Source organism: Monodelphis domestica, chromosome X, assembly GCF_027887165.1.
Source record: "Monodelphis domestica isolate mMonDom1 chromosome X, mMonDom1.pri, whole genome shotgun sequence".
Taxonomy (NCBI): Eukaryota; Metazoa; Chordata; class Mammalia; order Didelphimorphia; family Didelphidae; genus Monodelphis; species Monodelphis domestica.
In genome coordinates this window covers 8,672,763-8,696,503 of record NC_077235.1, presented here as the reverse complement: position 1 = coordinate 8,696,503, position 23,741 = coordinate 8,672,763, and the positions used below count along the sequence as shown (strand labels likewise).

Below are 23,741 nucleotides of genomic sequence, written 5' to 3'. Positions count from 1 at the left end.
TGTCTACTTTTGAAAGGTCAATTCGTGAGGTCAGTGAGAAAGAGGCCCATTTTGTTGGCAGATTCTAAGTATCTACAAAGCTTCCATTTTTTCTCCTCCTGCTATGGAGAATATATATACTCTAGACAGATCTAGATCAAACCCAGTTACAGTGAAGTCAAGGGATTCAGCAGATTTTCTCGTTCTAGAAATATGTGGTCAATGCTATTTCATTTTGATTTACTTTGTTTTGAAGTGGGTTATGGCTTAGGTGCTCCTGATTTTCTCCACTAATCAAGGGGAACTAAGTAAAATATCTGGAGCTTTGGTATATATCTATATCTATATCTATATCTATATCTATATCTATATCTATATCTATATCTATATTGTATTTATTTGGTATTTGTATCTGCTGTGTCCTGAGAATACTTTGGGAGAGTCTTGCACAGGAGGAGCTGAGAAGCATTTGAATTTGCTCCCTCTTCCCCTGCCCAACTCCTCCTTATCATCTCCTCCATTTAGAGAAGAGGTCAACCTAAGCAGAGCTTCCCTCTCTCATGCCAGCTAAAAAAGAGTGAGAACTTGGGTTTCCCAGAACTAAACTGAGATGTAGAAATCAACAAAGGAGAAAATCAAGAAGCCTTTGAGGGAAGGCCTGGGCTTAGGTAGTTATTTGACCACGAGTAAATTAATCGGCATTCGAGTGGCTGAGGCGGGCGGCTCTCCTCTCTAAGTTGCAGAGGAACTGATGATCTGAATTAGTGGAAGATGTCACCATTCTGCAACTTTCTCTACTAGGTGAGATCCCAGGCCCCATCCCAGAGTGCCAGTGTTGTAAGGGGTCTCGAGGCAATCTAGTGCAATGTGAGTCTGACCAAGAAGCCTCTCGGCATCGTCCCCCAGAGTTGGTCTTCCAACTGTGGCTGCTGACAGAAAACTGATGCCATCCTTCTAGCCCACTGCATTTGGCTAGAAGGTAGAATTTGTTGCAGATGAAGCAAGATGAAGCCAACTGTATTGAGATTGCTCATGTGCTAATGAAGACAAACAGTGGCACGGATAATTCTAAACAACAGCTTGCACCCTGTTTTCTTTTACTAGTCTAAATGAAAAGGAAGGTATAGGAGAAATCTATAGAACCTGGCAGCAGTCCTAATTCTCCTGGAGCTCTCAGTCTAATGGGGGAGATGAGATGTGAACCGCCAGGTACAAGCAAGATAGACACAGGATAAAGCTGGAATAGCCTCAGAGGGGAGGCCTTAAGATTATTAGAAGGACCAGGAAAGGCTTCTTATACAAGGTGAGGTTCTGACTGAGACTGAAAGGAAGCCAGGAGGCAGTCATGAAGAGGGAGGATATTCAAGGCATGGGAGACATCCATCTTTGGGCAGGAGATGGAGTGGCTTGGGTGAGGAATGCCAACTGAATTGCCTAGCACTTGCTCTGGGTGGCGTGTGTGAGAAGTGTGGAAAAGCGTGAGGAGCCTGAAAAGGTAGGAAGGGGCAAGGCATAATTTTAGGAAGGGCTTTAAAGACCATACAGAGGAGTTTCTGTTTGGTCCTCAAGGCAGTTAAGAACCACTGGATTTTGAGTAGGAAGAAAACATGGCCAGACATGCCCTTTTGGAAGATTAATTAGACAGCTGATTAGAGAATGAACTATAATGAGGCAGGGAAGCCAATCAGAAGGGCATGGACCAGAGAGTGACAATGTCAGAAGAACAAAGGGGGCCATACAAGAAATATTATGAAGGCAGAAACAATAGGACTTGACAATCATTTGGATAAGAGTTTAGAGTTTGGGTGGCTGGCAAGATGGTGCTCCCATTCACAGTTATAGAAGGAGAGGGGAAGGTTTGGGGAGAAAATAAATGAGTTCACCTTGATATGTCCACAAGGCAATTAGAGATGAGAGACTATACTGCAATTCTACTGAAAATTTGGAATTTTCTATAAATTCTGCATGAGAATGGCCAGTATGAATTATTAGCTTGTACAAAAAAATTCTTTAGGAAGAGATAAGATAAAGAGATTATGAAAACCCCCAGAGATATTCTATCAAGTGACCATTTCAGGAATTTTTGAGCTTGACCCAGAGACAATATTAAATGGTATAATGTGAATAATTCTCTGGTCTTGAAGGCTGACTAGATTACTAGTTTTATGTATACTATAATTTATATGTGTGTATTTTTATCATTGTCTTCCTAAATTTTACAAAAGGAGAAGGACTATGGGTTGAGGGATTTGCATTTTGAAGCCATTTAATGTTTTGTATGAAGCAGTGTTTTATTGTATTGAATTCTGAACTTGTAAACTAGATATGTTTTAGTTTCAAAAATTGAGTTTTTTTCTCTCTTAGTAAACAGTTCACACAATACAATAACTTAGCAATAATTTAAAAAAAAGGAGATGAGGTGTCTAGCATTCTAATGAAAAAAGCAGCACTCGGTTTTGAAATATTTGATTTTAAATTAGCTGAGGAGCCGGGGAAGCTGAGAAGAAATGTGCTATTTTATAGTTCCTGACGGTTGACTGTACAATGCTTAGGTCAAACTCCTACTTTAGGATCCTGCCATTTGCCTGCCTAGGGCTAACTTCTGATGTGTACTTGTTTACTTCTAGAAGAAATTTGGAAGAAAGGTGCAAGAGAGATGTGCAGTAACCGAGGGGAAGGAAAGAGCTCGCACACATGCATGTCCAAATTGATTGAAGCATCCTTCACCCTCACTTCCAGATCCTTGTATTTACCCTCAAATAGTACTGAAGTGCCTCTAGTTTGGCCACCTCTTAAAAAGTTTGTGCAGGTGCATCAATTGCTTGCTGTTGTATTTGTGCGGCATGTGGCCAAAAGCAAGCACCGATTAGAAATAATATCTTTCTGTGTTCCAGTGAGGGGGGGTGCAGAGGATACAATGATGTGCTCAATTTGGCAAAATCATCATCAGCTAAATATACAAAATGAGGAGTAAATATCTTCTTTAAAACTTTCTGCATTTAATAATGTTGCGCCAGGGCTAGGAAGATGATAGTCTCACTGCTCTGTGCTGGAGATCACGTGTGGGGTCTTGTGTTCACTTCTGGATGGCACATTTTTGAAAGGACATTAGTAAGTTGGAGAGAATGTAGAGGTGGACAGCCAGGATAGTCGAGGGCCTTATGTGTGTGCCATAAGAGGACCTCCAACAGGGAATGTTTAGCCCAGAGGAAAAGACCACAGGAAGGGGCAAAACATATGACAGTGTGTTCATGAATTTAAAAGATTGTCACTGGGGGGTGCAGGTCAGCTGAGTGCTTGGCACCTTTCATCAGCCACAGTGGGCATTGAGTGCAAACTCCTTGTGCTTGGCTTGCCTTCCTCTACTCTTCTTCCCATTTGATTGCACGTGGCTCTGGATTTTCCTGCATTTCTGCTAGGATGTCAGAGATGAGATTCTTTTCCAGGGAAGAGTCAGATAAGATGACCCATAGGAGGTCTTTTCCAACTGTAAGGTGAAGATGCCATGGGAAATGCATCTGCACTTGAGTTGATTTTGGCAGGTGTTTTTCCCCTTTAAAATGTTTTTTGAAAAGTGACTATGTGTGTGTGTGTGTGTGTGTGTGTGTGTGTGTATGTATATCAGTCAATGTCTATATTCATATAGGCTTTCCATACTTCCGATTTTTATGGCACCCTAAGATTCCATAAATTGTTGATGGAGCATCTCTGAATTCTTTTGAAGGGACACTTCCTGAGTAATGACCCTTCTGGGTCCATAGGTAGCATTACTTCTGGGATTCTTATTGCCTCTTGCCTAATGGACCCCCAAGGAAAACAGAAACATTTATAGAGGCCAAGGGAGAGAAGTGGAGGTGCCCCACCAGAGTTGCCAGTCACCTTGATGTGAGATGTTGTTTGCTTTCATTCTTTTTAAGTTAGCAAACCTGGCTTGGAATTGGGAGAAAAACATTTAACTCTCCCAAATAGTTTTAGAATGTGAATTTGTCCAGGATTAAAAACATTTTAGGCTATTGATCTTTGAGTAAGGGAAAATAGTAGCGCTAGTCGTCTTGAGGCCTGCTGAGTTTCTTTCAGAATTTCTCTGACTCAATTGATTACAGTGATTGCTTTCTTTTTTCATCCTTTCACCGAGTTAGACAAAAATGTGGTTTTGAGGTCTCTATCCATCATTCTACTGAGATGAACATATATTGATATATTCTTATGAAGTTTCTGATCTAACTCTGCTATCCTAACATGTTCCAAGGATTGCCCTCCCCACATCCATACACACACACACACACACACACACACAGAGCATCATGGTCCCTTTTGTCTTCCCTGAACAGGTATCTTTGGATAACTGTGTCGAAGTGGGGCGCATTGCCAACACCTACAACCTCACCGAAGTGGACAAATACGTGAACAACTTCATCCTGAAGAACTTCCCTGCTATCCTGAACAGCGGCGAGTTTGTGAAACTCCCCTTTGAACGGCTGGCCTTTGTGCTTTCCAGTAACAGCCTTAAGCACTGCAGTGAGCTTGATCTCTTCAAGGCCGCCTGTCGCTGGCTCCGCTATGATGAGCTGCGGATGGAGTTTGCTTCCAAGCTGATGAAGAATATTCGCTTTCCCCTGATGACACCACAAGATCTCATTAATTATGTGCAAACTGTGGACTTTATGAGAACGGACAATACTTGTGTGAACTTGCTTCTGGAAGCCAGCAACTACCAAATGATGCCCTACATGCAGCCTGTGATGCAGTCAGAGAGGACCGCCATCCGCTCCGACAGTACTCATCTGGTGACGTTGGGAGGCGTCCTGAGGCAGCAGCTGGTGGTCAGCAAGGAATTGAGAATGTATGATGAGAAGGCCCACGAATGGAAATCCCTAGCTCCCATGGATGCCCCTCGATATCAGCATGGCATCGCAGTCATTGGAAACTTCCTCTATGTTGTCGGTGGCCAGAGTAATTATGACACAAAAGGCAAAACAGCAGTTGACACTGTCTTCAGATTTGATCCTCGTTATAATAAATGGATGCAGGTTGCATCACTGAATGAAAAGCGCACCTTCTTCCACCTGAGCGCCCTCAAGGGCCATCTGTATGCCGTGGGTGGCCGCAATGCAGCTGGGGAACTAGGTAAGTAGGTATGGGGGGGAGGTTGGTTTTTCTTGGAAAACAATGTCTAGTTTTAAAGTAACCAGCTCTATGAAACCAGAAGCCAAAACACAAGACTAGACTTGAATCATGGGACATTCTTTTCTTCTAGGAACTTCCAGAGATAGGCTCTGTGTCTACCTGGATGTTGTGTTTGTGAAAGTCAATCACTAGATTCCATGTGAATTTATTTGTGCTACCTAAGAAAGTTATAACTTGAATGGCAGGCTTACTTCATGGCTACAATTTCAATTGTAATAGCAACTTGGTGGGAAATTGGGCCAGTTACCTCAGTTTCCATTTTTATGTAGTCCTTCTCTTCTCCCACTACACCATCACTTATCAGATATTTTGTTGAACAGGTAAAATGAGTTATTCTGGTAGATCAACTGTGGCTATTTTCCCACTTAAATAGTCTTGGTTACCTTTTTAAAAACATTCTGATAAGATAAAGATAAGCTCCTTAAGAGATGAAATGTGAGACCTTTGCCTTATTCCATGATTTACCTGGTGCCAATTCCAAGCATTCTGAACAGCCAAATCCATCTGCACAGTGCTTAGAGAACATTTCCTGTTGACTAGAAAACCAAAGTTGGTTGGCTTGTTCTAAGCTGTCCGTGTGCTGCACTTGATTATGTTGCTAACGTATTTTTTCCTCCTAAGCCATGATTGCTTGTGATTCCAGTTTAATGTATTGGTGCTTTGGCTGCCTATAATTAACTGTACAAGGTGTAATTTTCTTATTCTAAATCAAATTGGAGTAAGAAGGCTTCATGAGAAGGAAATCAGGAACACCGTAGTAGGTCTCCTGTAGCAAACCCAAAACCTGACCCTATCAAAAACTTAACTATTGATATTATAATCTTTTTTAAAAAAAAGAAAGGAAGGAAGGAAGAAAGAAAGGAAAGAGAAAAGAAAGAGAAAAAAAGAAAGAAAGAGTCAATGACAGGTAACAGTGTGTGGAGTTTTCGGAGGTAATGAGCGTAGATGAAGTACTATCAGTTTTTCATAGCATTTGATTAGTGAACTTGGTTAGAATATGGCACTGATGAGGTTAACTTAATGACTATCCTAGTCTCCCTACAGTGAGTCCAGCAGGGTTCATAGAGAAACCATCCTCAGATCCTAGACTGTGGTCCCAGACCTAGCTTCTTTCCTCATAAGTGCCTTTGTTTGAAAAGGGCCCTGGGCAGGTAAACACATAGCCCAGCACATCTCATTGCCAATACCATTCTAGAAAAAGCTGGTACCCGTGTAGATGGAGGCTTAAGAGTGCCATCTTTTTCTCCTGTGTTATCTTGATTAGTTTCATGAGAGAAGTATATGGCAGTGGGCACAACTCTTTGCCTCTAGTGCTGGGTCCCCTTTCAGAGCCTTCTCCCTTGGGTGTCCTCTCAAAAGCTCTTCTCAATCAGCATCAGTTCATTTGGTGACAGTGCACTTGGAAGACTGCCAGTGCCCCTTCCTCAAAAGCAGTCTAGTCTGTACAGTTGGTGCTACTTTAGAGCAAATTCAAGGACTTGACTAAGTAAGTAATTCCTTTGGCACAACCCTTTTAATTACTCATTTAGTGCTTCTCTATCTCTAAAAACAAGCTAGGGGCTGGATGTCTCACCAGTTCAATTCAACTAACCATTAGTAAGTGTTTACTCTGGGAGAATAGCAATGATGTTTGTGCAAAGAAGGGAACATTCCTCTCCAACGGTACGTTTCCTAGCTCAGAGTCTGCCAGTATTAGTTTGGTCTTTGTATGGGCACAGAATTTGGATTTTCTCCTGAAGAATTTGAGAAGACATCATTAAGCCCTACTCCTAGACCCATATTCCTAAGTACGGCTGTGTGTTACTTTGAATCAAAATGATAGTTGATACATAAATAGTATTTTACAGCCTCTAAAGCACTTTCCATACATTATCCAGTTTAGTGTTGAGACAACCTTGGGAAGTCAGTGTGATGGGTTTTATTAACCCTATTTTATAGCAGAGAAAGCTATACGCACATGCACATGCATACACACACACAGTTGCCTGCAGGATTTCTGAGTTTGGAGAGGCCTCCTAGGCCATCTCATCCAGCTGAAGATTGCCCCAAAATTCCCTTCTGCAATATCCCCTACAACTGGGCAGTCAGCCAGCTTCTTCATGGAGGCCTTCGAAGAGGAGGAGGAGCTCACTCCCACCTCTGACTCAGCCCTCTTTGCCATGAGATATTTCTGACTGTCAGGAAGCTTTTCCTTATGTCAGGCCTAAATTTGCCTTGTTACAAATTTATGTCATTTACCTTAAAAAGGTTTCCATGTTAAATTGTTTTTGTGTGAGCATTTGAAGCCCAGGCATTTTTCATATTTGACTTCTTTGTGAATTTCCCCCTCTGAGTTACGGCCTTATTCCTTCTCATCTGTCCCAAATCCTGTGCTCTCCTTCTCCCAGAGGGTGTGCTGAGTCTGGACATGTCAGGCAATCCATGAGTCCCAGTCAGCTAAAAGGTCAGGGGCTGTGTGTTGGGCCTCATGACATGGCTAATTCCAAGCACAGAGGCTTGCTCCTTATGAGTGCTCCAAAAATAATGCATTAGCACTCAGTAGCTACAACAGCTCTTTTCCTTTGCCTCGTTGTAGCTAGATTTGAATGCTCACATTCATGTTTTTCATGACCTTTTCCCCTGGGTGGAAGCATTTCATTGGAGACTATATTCATTGTGCCTTCAGCTTTGCCAGTAGAATGAGACCCTTAATGTCAATTGGGACCAATTGGAAGTTGAGGCAGAGGAGTGGCAGTTCTTGGCTTTGAGAGAGCCTACTACTGGGAAGGAGCTACTGTGAGCAAATCCATGAGAAGGGCTTGAATTTGTAAGCCTCAGGATACCCAAGTGTCCTCTATTAGGCAAGAATGTGAGTGCCAACTGAGACCTTGTGCCCCTGATCTCCTGGCACTGTGTATAGCAGACTCTTGAGAAGTAGTTGTGGAATTGAATTGATTAATCTTCCCTTGGGTGAAATTGTTGATGCTTTTCCTTGCTGCAGAATGACTTTGAGATTCCGAATGAATTTGATATCAAGCTAATTTAATTCTGTAGCGAAAATCAGCCCGTTTCCTCAAGAAGATGTAGACAGATGGGTTTTGTTTGTTCTGCGCAACCCTTTCTTTTCTAATTCCATCTTTTCACGTGGATGTGTTTAGAGCTAAGTACAGAAAATAGCATCCGTCATCCACAAGATACCACAAGACAGACACAAGCAGGCAGACTTCTTTCTAAACACTCAACTCACTATTTTTGTATGTAGCCAAGCATGCTCATGACCTTGTAACCACACGCACATGACCTGACGTGTTGACTTGGGCAATCTCCAGTATTCTTATCCTCTTCCTCCAGCCTGGGTTGCACAAGGCCCAGTTTATTTAAAATCTTGCTGATGACTCTGACTGGAATCAAGAGTCATCCTGAGCACTAATTTGGCCCCTCAGCATGTGGAAGACTCTCGGACATCTCCCTCTCCTACCCCCCACCCCACCCCCACCTTCCATTCAACATTGGAGACCCATCTGTTCCCTTGTCCCCCATTTTATTCACTCCCTGACCAAAGAATTGAGCAGTGGAAATTCTAAAGGCAAAGGTGTTTCTAAGGCAAAAGTTGCCACCTCTTGTGCAGATTCTGGATGCTATTCCCAGTTTGGTTTCATACCAGGCTGGCTCAGAGCAGAACTTACTAAGTGTTGGTTGAATTGAATTGGATTGAACTGGAGACTCCTAAAAACCCCTCACCTCATGGAAATAAGGAAAAGCCCGGCTTTGATGACTCATTCTGGTTTTCTTGGGCTTGTATTGACTTGCAGACATCAAATTACAGCAGAGCCTGGGACCTCGGGCCTGGCCTGAGAGAGGATGAGTCTCACCTGCAAGTATATGCTTTGAGCTCATATAAATGTGTGTGTCATTTCCTCTCTTCACCAGGTCCCTGAAAAGGATTAGGAAAGGCTGTAGCCATGTCCCATCAGCAGCTCTCTGGCTTACATGCAGGAGTCTGGCTTCCTTTGACAACATTTATAATGGGAAACTTAGGGAAGCTCAGAGCAGCTGGCACTCTGTGAATAAGGCATCTCTCGCAATCATGTAGCATAAGAGATCCATCTTCCGTTGAGCTTTCGAAATTGTAGACCAGAGGTGACAGCTCAGATCTCTGCTACTTCAGTTAGATGCTAATGTACCAGGCTTTGAAGACTTGGAGTCATTTATAGAATGCCCAGTGGATTTTCCAATAGATATCTAATGAAACTCCTGGCAGAATATATGAAAGGCTCCAACGCCCTTATGGCTTTGGGTTTTCTCAATTAAGTGATGCCTTAGAACTGGGTCTAAGCCCCACCTGGTGTTGTTGGAGGGGCTGCCAGTTCTTCACCGTGCCTCCCCCCGCCCACCCCGTCCTGAAGGAGAGCACACTTGCTCCAGAGCCTCAGCTCTAAACCTGCCTTAAGTCCCAGGTTAGTCAGCCCTTGGTGCCCTTCCCCTTCCCCCAGGGAGGGCAAAAGAGACACCCTGGAGATTTTCCCTGTGCTGGCCAGCCTGCCAGCATTTAATTGTCAGACTGCCTGTGTAGATTACCCTCTCCAAAAGCAGTGTTGAGCTATTGGAAGTGAGCATGCAAGTGCCCCATTGCCATAAACTGGAGCAGCCACTCTGAGTCCATTCCCTTATTTTTGTGGGGCAGTAGCCCCCTCTGCTCCTTCCTCCCTAGTCAGGCTGCTGGCACCAGGGGCCCTCCATCAAGCTGACCCGTAAGGAGACTGTAAATGAAGACCAAGCAAGAGTATAAGTCTTCCTTCAGTCAGGTGCATGACTACCTAGGGGTTGAGTAGGTAATTATTAAAGGGAATCCTACACAGAGAAAAGCCAAAGGAAGCCAGCAAAATGATTAAGAGGAGACTGGAAAAAATGACAAGAGCTGGATGAAGAGAAGGCTTAGGGTAACTCCCTTCCTGTATCTTTCATACATAGCTGAAAAACGGTCAGCTAGGCACCTCGCAGATCCATGTATCTTACACACAGCAGGGATTGGGCAAGGGAGTGCAGTAGCCTGATCAGTAAAGCCTGTGTCCAAAACAACAACCCTTGTCCTAATGGAGGCTTAATCTTAATCCCCAATCCAAAAGCTGCTGTCCATCATGATGTTGCTGATATATAACTGACACAGATTGCTTATTGTAACTTGGAGGGTCTCAGGGAGTGTCTGAGTTTCAGAGAGACAGACAGACTGCATTTGTACCCTGGTTTGTCTCCGTAAGACCATCATGCCTCTCTCTCTTTGGTGTTAATATGCCATTATTAAAGATGCTGACAGTGGTGATAGGAGAGGTGCTGACCAGCTGGCTTTTCAGCCTCTGTCTCTACTACAAACCCAAGAAGAAGAAAAACTTCAACCTTATAGAGATTAGCCGTAAGCAGAGGTTTTTATGTACCAGTATAGGTTACGAAATTGTGTGGAATTTCTCCTCTTAGAAATCACAGAGTACAGGACAGCACCAGGCATCTGGAACAGGATAGGTGAGAGCTCCATGTCGATCATCTCTGGACTTCCTTTCTACCTTTTGTTTGGGGTTGACTTCTTTCATCAAACTGCCTTTTTCACTTGTACAAACCAATCCCATTTGTTTCTTTGCTAATACTGCATCTATAGTCATCAGTGCACTGGGCCCTCCTTCTGTAAGTGTAGAGAGAGGACAGGATGCAGTGATCAGACTACTGGCCCTAGAGTCAGGAAGACTTTGGTTCAAATCTTCCCTCAAATATTGACTAGCCATGCAACCTTGGGTAAGTCACTGTACCTCTCTGGGCCCAGTTTCCTCTTCTGTAAAATTAAACAGCTGGACTTGATGGCCTCTAAGTGCCCTTCCAGCTCTAAGTCTATCCTCCTATAACTCAGTGGCATTTATTTTTATTAGATAGCCCAGAGTCAAACTGTATAAAGACATTGGGAGATAGACTGAAGAAGCAGTGGATGATGGCAATAGAATTCACCATTTGGTCTTCAAGGAGATGGCAGTTTGTACTTGGCCTTGATCATGGAAATACCTTCTATCTTTGGCAGATGGGTAGAAAAATGCTGCAGTTTAAAGAAGCAGCAAGGGTTGGAGGGCTGGTTGGGATGGTGTGGGTTGGGCTGGGTTGGGCTGGGCAGTTTGGGGTTGGGGTGGTGGGGTGGGCTTGGAGGCATTTTGCAAGTCAACACTCCAGCTCCATTTGATGTTGCCCTGGGTTATCCCTACCTGAGATCTTAGTTTTACTTAGGCCATTTCATTTTAATTTATTTTTCTAAACCCTGACCTTCCATCTTGGAATCAATACTGTATTGGTTCCAAGGCAGAAGGGTGAGGCAATGGGGGTTAAGTGACTTGCCCAGGGTCACACAGCTGGGAAGTGTCTGAGGCCAGATTTGAACCCAGGACCTCTTGTCTCTAGGCCTGGCTCTCAATCCACTGAGCCACCCAGCTGCCCCCATTAGGCCATTTTAGAATGAGGTCTTTTGAACTACGATTATATTGATTGACTGTCCTAACTAAACCACTCAATGTGGAACTGGAGGCTAAATTCTACTTTCTTGAAAATTGTTATAGTAAGGACCCAATGTGTTGTGTCTGTGTGTGTGTCTGTCTGTGAGTGTCTGTGTCTGTGTGTCTGTGAAGAGCTGGACCAGGAGTTCAAAGCTCTTATTAAAGAGCAGGGAAGCCAGTGGGGGTAGTTGAGTCAAGGCGAAAAGGAACCTCAATAATTAGGCCAGCGAACATTACAGAATGATCATTAGGTGGTTATCAGAGCTCCAAAGGGTAATACAGCTTTTCTCTGTTTCCCAGAGTTTAATACTTCTGCCATGCATGATCTGAAAAGGAGAGGGAAATCTGCAGGTGTAGTCATTGGGGCAGATGGCAAGGGTGCCAGGCCTCCGCCATACAGAGACACATAATAAGCATTTACCTGTGATTTGGGCACAGAGTGACCTGTGTCACATATGCAAACATTTGACTGTTTTGGGCCAGAATGGTGCCCTGCCCCATTTTTTCTTTAGAATTATTCATCTGCCTTGCCTGGCTTGGAGATTTTTGAATGAGTTGCTAGTCAATTCTCTCAAAAAGTTTGTGTTTGAGGGAAATCCATTATTGTGAGAGAATATGGCCTTTAACCATGTTCTTGACTTTGGCCTTAAAAGTTTTGCCTCTAATCGTTTTCAGGTCAAGAGCATATAGTGTGTTCCCAAGCAGGGTCAGGCCTTCTAGGCAATGCCTTTCCCCGAGGGCAGCTGTGGACCTTGGATTACTTAAGTCCATATATCCATGGTCTCTCTTTTGTAACTTGCATTTGAACAGGCGCCCAGTAGGCTTTTAAAGGTGACCTTGGCATGGTACATGTTTAAAAAATACGTAACTACGTGCCTTCATCCCTTTCTCTTTTGAGAACCAACCTGAAAGCCTGTTTTGTATTGCATAGCCTCCAATACTAGATTAGGTAGGGATTGTCAGAGCAGTAGAATAGAACTGAAGCCCTTTTTAATCCTGGTGATTTTTTTAGCTCCATCCTACCCTGTTTTTATACCAAGTACATAGGAGGAATGACAGTTTATAATGGGAGTGACTAGACAATGGCAGAAGGAAAATTGTTGAGCACTTCTTTCACTAGTATGATAGAAGCATTTAAGATTATTAAATGAATAAATCTGGCCTTACACGGTATATATTAGCTTTTGATATAGAACACTGAGTTGAGGGAATGCTGGGAACTCTTTTTTAGTCAAAAAAAAGTGCCTTCTTCTCTCTGTGCCTCAGCTATAAATGAGGAGGTTGGATTAGGGGACTTAGATGATCTCCAAGGACTCTCCCAACTTAGTGAGTCGATCTAAATTATTCATGTAATTTCTGGCATTATCATAAGATCTTTTCATGGGATCTCTCATGCATAATGAGTGTGTTTCCATTTAATGTGTGTGTGTGTGTGTGTGTGTGTGTGTGTGTGTGTGTGAGACTGTTATTTTCAGAAGAAATGACTTGATCTTCTTGAATTTTTCTCACACCAGCAACAGTGGAGTGTTACAACCCAAGGATGAACGAATGGAGCTATGTGGCCAAGATGAATGAGCCCCACTATGGCCATGCTGGTACTGTGTTTGGAGGGATGATGTATATTTCAGGTAAAGTAAATAGTGCTTATCTGTGAGTGAGATTTCCACAATAGAGAGGCTCTGAAGAATAGGATCACACCATTTCATCATTATCCGTACTCATAGGTAGGTGTGGTTGTACTACAAGCTAGAACAGTGTTAGTCCAATGTTGATGTAGCTGTGGTTTGGGAAGGCGTTTTTTATCTTTAGCTTGAATATAGTTGCCTATGATTTGCTAACACTGGATGCAAATTATTTCATGCTGTAAATATTGGACGTAAAAGAAACCTCAAAATTTTGAAAGTCTTCATCTTCCCAACTCACTACTGCTCACCAAAAATGGACAGCATCCTCCCAAATGGATATATTTTACATATACATGTATTTATCTATATTCACCCGTGGGGTAAGGAATACCTTCTTTTGTTGGGCCAGAGAGGGGATTTCTTTGATCTATGGACCTACTGACTACTCCCTACTAAAATGGGAGCAAACTAAACTCTTACTTGTGTCAGTAAAAATTAGAGTCCATGAGAGAGGAGAACTTTGAAGGATTCGGAAATAAAATTTATTGGAGACATTTCACCCAGGGATAATCAAGAGTTGACGCTGGAGATTTTCTCTCTCTTTCTGGCAATGTAAATTAAATTGGAATATTTTGATTCCATTTAAAATACCCTCTACCAGGGGAGAATGTTAATATTTCATGAAAAGCTTATTTAATAATATAGACTGCTAAATAAGTGGAAACAGGGGCCAGCTATGAGAGTTTTTGCCTTGAGCATTATCACAAGTGAGGCGGTGTAACACCTACTCATCCCAAAGGAGAGAGGAAAAAAGGAAAAGAGAGAGATAACTGAGCTGAGAGAAAAGGAAAGATGTGCAGGGGATGGATGCTGATGAGGAGTTTTTAGCAATGGCCCTGACAGGCTCTACTGTCATGGGAGAGGCAGTATAGGGCAGTGACAGAGCATAGGTTCTGCAAGCAGAAGCCCTGGCCTGGAATCCTGCCTTTGCTTATTTTCTACCTGCCACTTGCCATCCACAGTTGTAAAATGAGGAAGTTGGCTTAGATCAGGAGTTTCATATGCAAACATTAAAGTAGATTGACTTAGAAAACCACCAATTCCCATTATAGTGTAATGCATTTTTATATATTACACTAACCATTTCCCAGTTATATCTGGGTCTGGTTCACCCATATGGCAAGTTGGATACCTATGGCTTCAATGTTTCCTAAGCTTCCTTGAGGCCTGAAATCTTCTAGTCCATGGGTTGCTGTGGGGAATGTTGATTTCCTCTGTGAGGCTCTCTTAAGAGAGATGGGCATTTCTTATCTCTATTGTAGCCTCGTTGTTCCTTGCTGGTCTGACACCAGCATTATAATGACAGAGTCCTATGTCAGTGCTTGATTAAACTACTTAATAGGAGTGCACAGCTCACTTTGCTTACATTTATCCTCTTACAAACAAGCCCTCTGTCGAGTCCCCACTGGGGTACTTGTTATACGATCACTTGTGACAACTTATTTTAACCCCATTTGTTTTTTAAGTATTATGTTAGTCACCCAAGCTACCCTTCTGACCTCTCTGGAAAGGGCCCTTTTTCTCTCTTCTGATGGGTTGAAGATTGTAGTTGGAGCCTGTTGGGTCAAAACCTTAAAGGTAGTGGGCCCTGGCACTTCGGACAGGTGGTCCTCCCCCTGTTAGCTGAGGGCTGCTGTCTACTAGGTTAGCAGATGGTCTTGCTGATGTTCCTTGACCAAGTCAAGTCAGATCATTCAAGTCAGGCAAGGCAAGTAAAGTAGTTGGTACTTATAGTGTGCTTGAAGAATGCTATCTAGTGAAGATAGTGACCAGGAGAGAATGGGGCATGGTGGACCCTGTGGGCTTGGTAGAATTGGGGCTAGCCAAGTTTTACTGGAGGAACCAGACATTGGTCCCATAGAGAAAGGGCTCACTGAGAAATCCATTGCTCATCACGTTTAGCTCACATTTAGTCCTAAGTAGACTTGAGATAGGTATGTTTATGAGAGCTCCAAATGCTCCAACTCCATTAGCATCAGCTTATTGAACCAGGTGGTTTTATTGGTTGGAGAATTTTGTTCCAGTAAATACATTCTTAGGAATTGTGTACCCATTCTGCAGGAGTAGGGCATGGAACAATACTGACACCCTTCCCTGCTTTGCTTCCAGTAACAGACATGCTCTGTTTGGGACTGTTACCAAGGGAACTCCATAGGAGAAAGAAGAGGGTGCCATCCATATGTAGCCTAGCCATGCTTTTTTTGGAATGAGATTGTTGGCTGGTTTGGGAATGCGTGATACGGGACTTGAGCTTTTCTGGAAAAACTGATTAGGCTGTATTTGAAGTAGGGCTGGGTGAGGAACACCAAAAGATACATGCAGGATAGTAGCGCCAGGGTCAAAAGGCTCAGCCATAGTGAACTCGGCTGCCTTTTCTGCCACCACCTCCCTCAAAGCCCAACTCTGGGACATCTCCCAGGCTGAGCTGTGGCCGCCTGATCAAAGTGCATTCTTCTCGGCCTCTGTGCATGTGCATTGCCCTTAGTGTACCTTGTAGCCTTGTCTAAATGAAGTGGGCGAAACTCATCAGGATAGTGCCTTCTCTTCCCTAGGAGTTCCTCTGGAATTCACATGGCATTCTGAGGACTGAACAGCAGAGATTATCAGTGAAAATGAGATGTCTCTAAATGTCCATGAATGATGGATACGTGCTGCTTCAGACAGGATCACACCTAAGAGGATTAGGGTTGCCACCTGGAATACTCAATTAGGATTGCTAGGGAATTGTCCCCAATCATCCAGAAAGGCCAGCAGTGTTTGGGGACAACAGGATTACCAAGGGTTCCTAGAAACTCAGGGTTATTCAGAGCCCATATTATTCCCATGGACCACAGGGTCTGAGGCTCACCATTCTGTGTATACCACCAGTCACCATACAGGCAGAGAAATGGGAAAGGACTACGAGATCAGTCGGGTTGAACATAGCCTGGCCCTCTCCCATTGTGCTGTGGGTATGAGGTTCCTGATGGTGGCTTTCTTTGTTGATTTCTTTGGTTGTTTCTTTGTTGGCCTCTTCTGTCGGTGAAGTCCAGCGGGGCAAGGAAATGCTTCATTGTGGGCTTGCTTTAGGCCCCACGCATGCTGGTCAGGATCTAGAGAGGTTGAATCTATTTGGTAGATGACCAAAAATGTGACCAAATACCCTGCAGAACTCAGCATCTACAAGTGGAGCTCTCTAGGGCCCTACCCACAGGGTCTACCCAAGGTCAGGGAAACAACAGATTGAGTTTGAATTTACCAAAAACTTAGCCTCAGTGCATTGAGCTATCTCATCCCTCATCTGCCAGCCCCCTTCAAGGTCTCCATGACTAAGGTCTAACTAAGCACACACTTTTAATCCCTAATGCCATGCAGCCTAATCAGCACTCTTTAGGGGTCAGGGTCTATGCCAAACAAATAATACTAAACAGAGGAGTTCTGTTAGGTGGAATCTGGTTAATTGAGGTTTTGTGACCATGTACTGTGTCCTGTATTTTCCTAGGAATCATCAATGTTTAGAGATTCCAAGGGTTGGCCATGTTTGTGAATGATTGTGTTTGAAATCTCAGGGAGCTGAGTGAACATTATAGAAACTTCTTTCTCTAGTTTGAAAGACCACTTTCCCTTCTGCACCCAAATGGCCAAGGTTGCAACTTTCTTCTTGACACAGATTTCACGGTTATCCAGAAACATCTCTCTTCTAAGTGCTTCTTGACTTCTTGTGGACTAATCCAGTCTTCAGAACATCAGACGTGGTCCCATAAGCTCCCCACTGGCCCTATATTTTGAGATTGCTCAGATCCCCTTCCCTGTAGGAATTACTTTGGTCCTCCTTACTCCTGAGCAATAGTGGGAGGTAGCAGCTGTTACTCACTATGGAAGTTGGCCAAGGTAAGGAGCTAGCCCCTTGCTTGCGCTACAGATAGTGCTCAGAGGAGGAGAAGGTAGAAAGTCTTCCTTGCTGGCCTCCACTGTTTGAGCACAGGCCCATTTCCAAGAAGCTCAACCTCCTCTGTGGGAACCTAGGAAGCTGCTATGGTAAGGAAGTGCAGGAAGGGACAAACATTTTTCTTCCCCAAGATGAAACACTAATTTCTTCTCTTTGTGGATCTGGAAATGTCTTGTCCAGTCCGCATTTTTAGGACCACTTTTCACACACTCTCCTGATCCAATAACCAGGCCACAACTTGGGTCTCTACTGCGGTATTTGACCTCATTCTCTATCAGGATGGTGTAAGCAGCAGAAAGCTCATTGGCTTTGAAGTCTAGCACCCTGGGGGCAGATCCTTCCTAGATGTGTTCCCCTGAGTGAGGCACCTCACCTCTTCCACAGACTGACTTTTCTTACCACTCAGATGTCTCCCATGATGCTGATGCTTCCTGCTAAGCAAGCGCCTTAGAGTGATTCAGAAATGAATGTGAGTGAGTGTTCACAGTAGGTGCAGCTTGCACACTCAATGCCTCTTTTTTTCACTCTTCAGGAGGAATCACTCATGACACTTTCCAAAAAGAGCTCATGAGCTTTGACCCAGACACAGACAAGTGGACACAGAAAGCTCCCATGACCACAGTCAGAGGCCTGCACTGCATGTGCACCGTTGGAGAAAAGCTTTACGTGATTGGTGGAAACCATTTTAGAGGAACCAGTGATTATGATGATGTTCTCAGCTGTGAATACTACTCACCAGCACTCGATCAGTGGACTCCAATTGCTGCTATGTTAAGAGGGCAGAGTGATGTCGGGGTTGCTGTGTTTGAAAATAAAATCTATGTGGTGGGTGGGTACTCTTGGAACAACCGCTGTATGGTAGAGATAGTCCAGAAATATGATCCAGAAAAGGATGAGTGGCACAAAGTTTTTGATCTCCCTGAGTCTCTTGGTGGTATCCGGGCTTGCACTCTCACTGTTTTTCCTCCCGAAGACAACGCAGGGTCCCCTTCTCGAGAGTCACCTCTATCAGCCCCTTAAAAGCCACCCTGCAGGCTTGTGGGCTGCTGTCCTCTCTGGATCTGGGTCTGGGTCTGGGGATCCTTGTCCTCCTTGTTGCTTTTGTTGTTCTTTAGTAGTACCCTGTTAGGGCTAGCCTCCAGCAGTTGGTCCCATGACAGGCAACCAACCAGCCCAGCATTGATGTTACTTGTGATATTTGTTTATTGTAGAATGTCTATCTGTGGTTAACAAAAGCATCCTGAACATGTATTCATCAGAGCCAAATGTTTAACCAATGAAAAAGCAAGGTGTTGTCTTTCAACTGTTTGGCTTCTGTGGATCCCTACTTTGTCCATCAGTGGGGTGGGAGGGAAGTGTGGGCTCAGCTTTTGGGAGGAAGCCCAACCTGTCACCTTGGCAGTGGGATGTTGTTGCTCACATGTAACCACATTTTCTGTGCTTTAAGATGGAAAGATATTTGCTTCTGGTTTTTTGAATGCGAGGGAGGCCATCTGAATGTTGCCTCCTTCTGTTTGTAAGGTACCTTAGCCATTGCTTTCTCTCTCTCTCTCTCTCTCTCTCTCTCTCTCTCTCTCTCTCTCTCTCTCTCTCTCTCTCTCTCTCTCTCTCTCTCTCTCTCTCTCTCTCCCTCCCTCCCTCCCTCCCCCTCCCTATCCTCTCTCTCCCTCTCCCTTTCTCCCTCTCTCTCTCCCCCCTCCCTCCCCCTCTCCCTTTCCTTCCCCCTCTCTCTCTTTCCCTCTCTCTCTCTCTCCTCTTGCTATCTCTCTCTTGCTCAGCCCACTTGACCAGGTGGGGTATATTCCAACCACAGGAAGTTGCTTGGACATACAGGAGAACTCCTTGCAAAAATCCACTTGCAGAAAGCACCACAGACTTATCCCCCAAGGCCATGCTCTGGACTGCTGTCCTGGGCATCATTGGCCCCCCTTCTCATGTTGGCACCAATGTAAGATATTCTGAGTTTTAAAATTTGGATAGCACTTCAAATAGAATTTTTGAAAAAAACTTCCAAAAAGTAGTTTCCATTTATAACAACTGAGAATCCATGGCAAGTCAGCCTGACCATAATGAATTTCAAGGGATAAGAGTCAAAAGCATGTTTATCCTGAACAACCAGATTTGTCCTGGCCTCATTTTCCCCTTGGTCCCCATGGACTCTCCTTGTTCTCCTTGACTGTTGAGGTAACTTGATATATTCCATGCTGTTTCCACCATCGCTGTTAATAAGGTTACTTAGCACAAGATAAATTTTGAGCAAGAGAGCTGCTTTTCTCTGTGAACTCAGACTTCCATGTTTTATCTTTTGTTCAATAAAAGTTTTAATGTCATTGTGGTCTGAGGCACCTCATTACTTACTTGCCAGTGTTGTCATGGATGTGTGCACACATGCATGAGTGTGTGTATGAATGCTGGGTTGAAGCAAGAGGTGGGAATGGTGGTATGAACTAGAATGCTTTAGTCAGAGTGCAGCTTGGAAGAGGGCATCCTGGGGCATTCATTCAGGCAAAGAAAATGAGAGCCAGCCCACTCTTGAGAAGTATCCAGAATGTGCCACTGACTGGCTGGGCAGGGTGGACCTTTGGCAGATCCACCATTCTCCATTCCCACAGAGGAGCTCACAACCTGCTGGTCTAAGAGGAGTTCTCTTAGGCATCAAAACCAACATCCAGTCCTTAAAGTTGGCGTGTTTTGCAGACCCTTTAGCCATTTTTCTGGGATACTTTGTACATTCTCATCTGTTAGGAGGTGATTGGCTAAGATGGCGATGGCCATTGGTGCCAGCCCAGTGGTTCTTGCTGCAGATGATTGCTTTTGCAGTTGGTTATTTGGGTTAGACTCATGTGTGGAAACTTGCTTTGAAGGTGGCCATCTGGGACCTGTTCGCAGCAGAGACAGTATGATTCTGAACCAACTTAGAGCATCACACTCCCTTTAGAAGGCGGCTCTTAGCAGTGCATAAGTCAGGTGACCTTGAGCTTGAGCAAAGCAGCATGAACAAAACATGAGTTTGTTAGGAAAGAAAAGTTTAGGCCTCAGACACTTCCCAGATGTGTGACCCTGGGCAAGTCACTTGACCCCCATTGCCTAGCCCTTACCACTCTTCTGCCTTGGAGCCAATTTATTGACTCCAAGACAGAAGGTCAGGGTTTAAAAAAAAGGAAAGAAAAGTTTGAAAGACTTGGATTGGAAGGGTTGGCAAAGCAGAACCAATTGCCCTTTGGGCAGAGGTTGGATCCACAAAGCTCACTGTGGCTTGCTTTAGCCCTAATGTCTTGGAGCATACAGAATTTGGATCTTTGTCCACTTAGCACATGGGCAGACTTGCCCAAGAAGGGGCAGATTTCCACATATGGGCAGTCATGTTCTCAGCATTTAATACTTACCCTATGACATGCATACATGCAGAGCATATGTTGCTAAAAATAAGCAGTTAACATCTTTGTAATTCAATTAATATCTCACCCACAGGTGCTATTATTGAACAGTTCCAACATCTGGGAGAAAGCATAGGATTTCCTTAGAAGTTAAATAAATCCCTTGTCACTTTGGTCAAACGGATTGACATAGAATTCTACCTTGCCTAATTTACGCTGCTTTTTCTCCTAAAAGAGGTGGTTGGAGAATCCATTTTGACTTGATTGAGGCCCAGAGGATTCCTCCCTCCTTGATCCCAGTTACAAGATAGTTGGTGATAGGAAAAGAAAAAAGAAAAGATTAGAGACTGGTCAGTATCCTTCCTCATTCAGGGTTGTGTGTGTCCCGGAAATCTGTTTCCAAGCTCTGAGCCTGATTGCTAACTTCAAAGGTTATTTTAAAAAAAATGTTGGTGGTTGTAATCCTTCTCGGGGAGCTGCTAAGATAATTCCCTCATTAATTGTGTAGGATAGATTGTTCCAAAAGGTAATTGTATAACATTTTATTTTAATTAGTTTGAAAATGCAATGCCCTTTTACACTGCAAAGGCCCTTGTACCTCATTTTCTTTATGAGCTCTTTCCAGAAGAGACAACATGGCCCTGGAGTGGAAAGGTTGGCTCTTCCACCACCAGGTCAGCTCTAAACACTCTTGCTTTTGCTTGGTTCTTGTTTTTCTGCATCTAGATCTCCAGACTAGGATCTTAGCCCAGGCAATCATAGACCTCCATTTAGAACTCTTTGTATAGGCTTGCAGTCATGGCCAACTGGGGGTGGGGTGAGTAGGGGAACACAGGAAGAACCCAGAGGGCTCTGCTTCCCTTTGACTTTATACTGAAATGCCAAAGATTTAGTCAGTGGAAAAACTCCCACCATTGATGAAGCTTGCAACAAGGAGGTCTCGGAGAGTCACCATGGTATCCCAAGTCACCCCTTTGCAGCCAACTAGGGATGAAGTCATGCCATAGGTGGGCTGACTTCTCACCCAAAGCCAAGTAATAATAATAAAACTACTTTCCCAAAGCATGTTTCTTAAAACGATCCCACGAAAAAGTCATGGTCTCTCCTTTTTATAGAAGTGGGGACTGAGATTTTGTTTTGCAAGGTTGAAGGGAACTCCTTGGCATCAGATGGATACTAAGTGCTAAAACTGGATTCAAATCCCATCTTCTAAGTCAAGATCTAGCACTTTCCCACTAAACTATCTTGCCTGCTAGACCCTTGACTGCCTTACAAGCTGATACTTTTAGAAATGAAATTTGAATACACTCTGTATAACAGAGCAGATGAGATGAGGGTCCTGTATTCTTGTGGTCTCTACACATTTGGCCCTGGTGGTCAGTTTACCCAGTTATTAGCCAATCCCACTTGCAATTAACACATGCCAAGCCTTCTGATGTGAAGAAAATAGGAAAATGAAAGCACTTGACCACTTCTCATTGAAGAAGCTACATTCCAGAGCTTCATTTTATTGTCAGAAGCTTTCTTCCCAAAGATAATAACAAGAGCTCACCTGCTGGTACATTTCTCCCAACAGCCTTATGAGTTAGGGGAGCGATAGTATCATTCCCTTTTTATAGCTAAGGAAATCGGAGGTTGGAGAAGTAAAACAATTTTCTGAAGATCACGTAACGTGTCAGAGATGGCATTCATGCCCAGGGCTGCCCAGATTCAGTGCTTTTAGCAGTGACGTGGGCAGAGGGGCCTCTGGGCATGTTCAATAATGGAAGGTTATGGCACAACAATACCCTTAACACCAAGCATCCAAGCAACATCCATTGCTAGAAAATAGTAACTGATCTGGGAGACTGGGGTCCCCGGGAAGGGTAGTAGTGAGTTAAGATAGACAGAAAAGGGAGGGAAGCAAGAAGCCTTCCACAGAATCCTGCACTGCAGCATCTCAGGTCCCAGAAGAAGCAGAAGACTTGTTTCTCCCTGCACCACTGCTGCCCAATTAACCTTGAGAATACCAAGTTGCTGAGGTGTGTCTGGCCTCCATGTGTTCCCATGAAGGAAGGACTGGGCAACAGACAAGAGAGTCAGTGTGGACCAATGGGAAAAGTCCTGGTTTTGAAGTCAGAGGACTTCCCAACTGGGCCTCGTGTCCTCCAGCTCCGATGTCCTTACACGCTCCCCTCCTCCATTTATTCTTCAATGCAGCAACACTGGCTTCCTTTCTCTTCTTTGCAGGCCACAATCCATTTTCCTTCTCAAATGACTGTGCGTTTGCCCGATATGCTTACACACAGTATCCTTCCAGTTGAGTAAAAACTCCTTGAGGGCAGAGCCTGATTCATTTTTGCCTTTGTATCCATTTGTATGAATGATGCCTAACACAGTGCCTGGCTTATAGTAGGTGCCTCATCAATGTTTGCTGGTGTGGATTGATACAGGGAGAGAATGACAGATGATTACTAGCGGTATCTCAGTGCAAAATAATGAAGAGCAGAGTGAGGAGGTTGGGGCATCTAGGGCTGCAGGATCTAGCTTAGGAAGAGGCCCAGCAGCCATATCACCCCAAGAGCACTTTCTCAGTTTTCTCAATGAACAAAAATGTCTTTTTTAGCCCTCCCAGCCTTTCCCCTCTCAAGAACAAAACAAAAGCAAACTCTTTCCACCAATATAAAAAATTAAGCCAAATGAGCTCCCTCATTGGCCATGTCCCAGATGTCTTATTCTGTGCTCAGAGTTGGAAGATCTTTTGTATATGCCAACCCCCGTGTTGGTGTAGGCCTTTATCACCTCATTCTTGGACCACTGCCATAGCCTTTGAGTCTCTTCCCACTCCAATCCATCTTCCATTCAGCTTCCAAAGTGATCCTCTAAAGTGTAGGTCTCCCTACGCTCAGACCATTTCACCTAGGCTGCCCTGCCCCAAACTAGCAGCTTCCTATCACCCCCCCCCCCAATCAAATGGAAAATCCTGTTTGGCTTTCATAGCTCTTTGTAACCTGCCTCCCCCCCTCCACTTTCCAGTCTTCCTATTTGTAACCCAGTGACACTTGCCTTCTTGCTGCCCTTGCTTTGGGCATTTTCACTGGTT

General features: G+C 44.0%; 1 protein-coding gene across 23 annotated transcripts in view; it reads left to right on the top strand.

The window, feature by feature from the left end:
• Positions 1-19,612, top strand: part of KLHL13 (kelch like family member 13) — a 296,890-nt gene extending 277,278 nt beyond the window's left edge. For 17 of the 23 annotated variants that reach the window (XM_056809598.1, XM_056809589.1, XM_056809599.1 and 14 more), the window contains 4 exons: positions 4,311-5,106; positions 10,618-10,662; positions 13,184-13,297; positions 17,815-19,612. In XM_056809598.1, coding sequence (XP_056665576.1) covers positions 4,311-5,106; positions 10,618-10,662; positions 13,184-13,297; positions 17,815-18,302 — 1,443 coding nt within the window. In that variant the 3' untranslated portion in view covers positions 18,303-19,612. The remainder of the gene's footprint in view (positions 1-4,310; positions 5,107-10,617; positions 10,663-13,183; positions 13,298-17,814) is intronic. The other 6 variants (XM_007507765.3, XM_056809585.1, XM_056809594.1 and 3 more) reach the window with 1 other exon arrangement.
• The last annotated feature ends 4,129 nt before the right edge of the window (positions 19,613-23,741 follow it).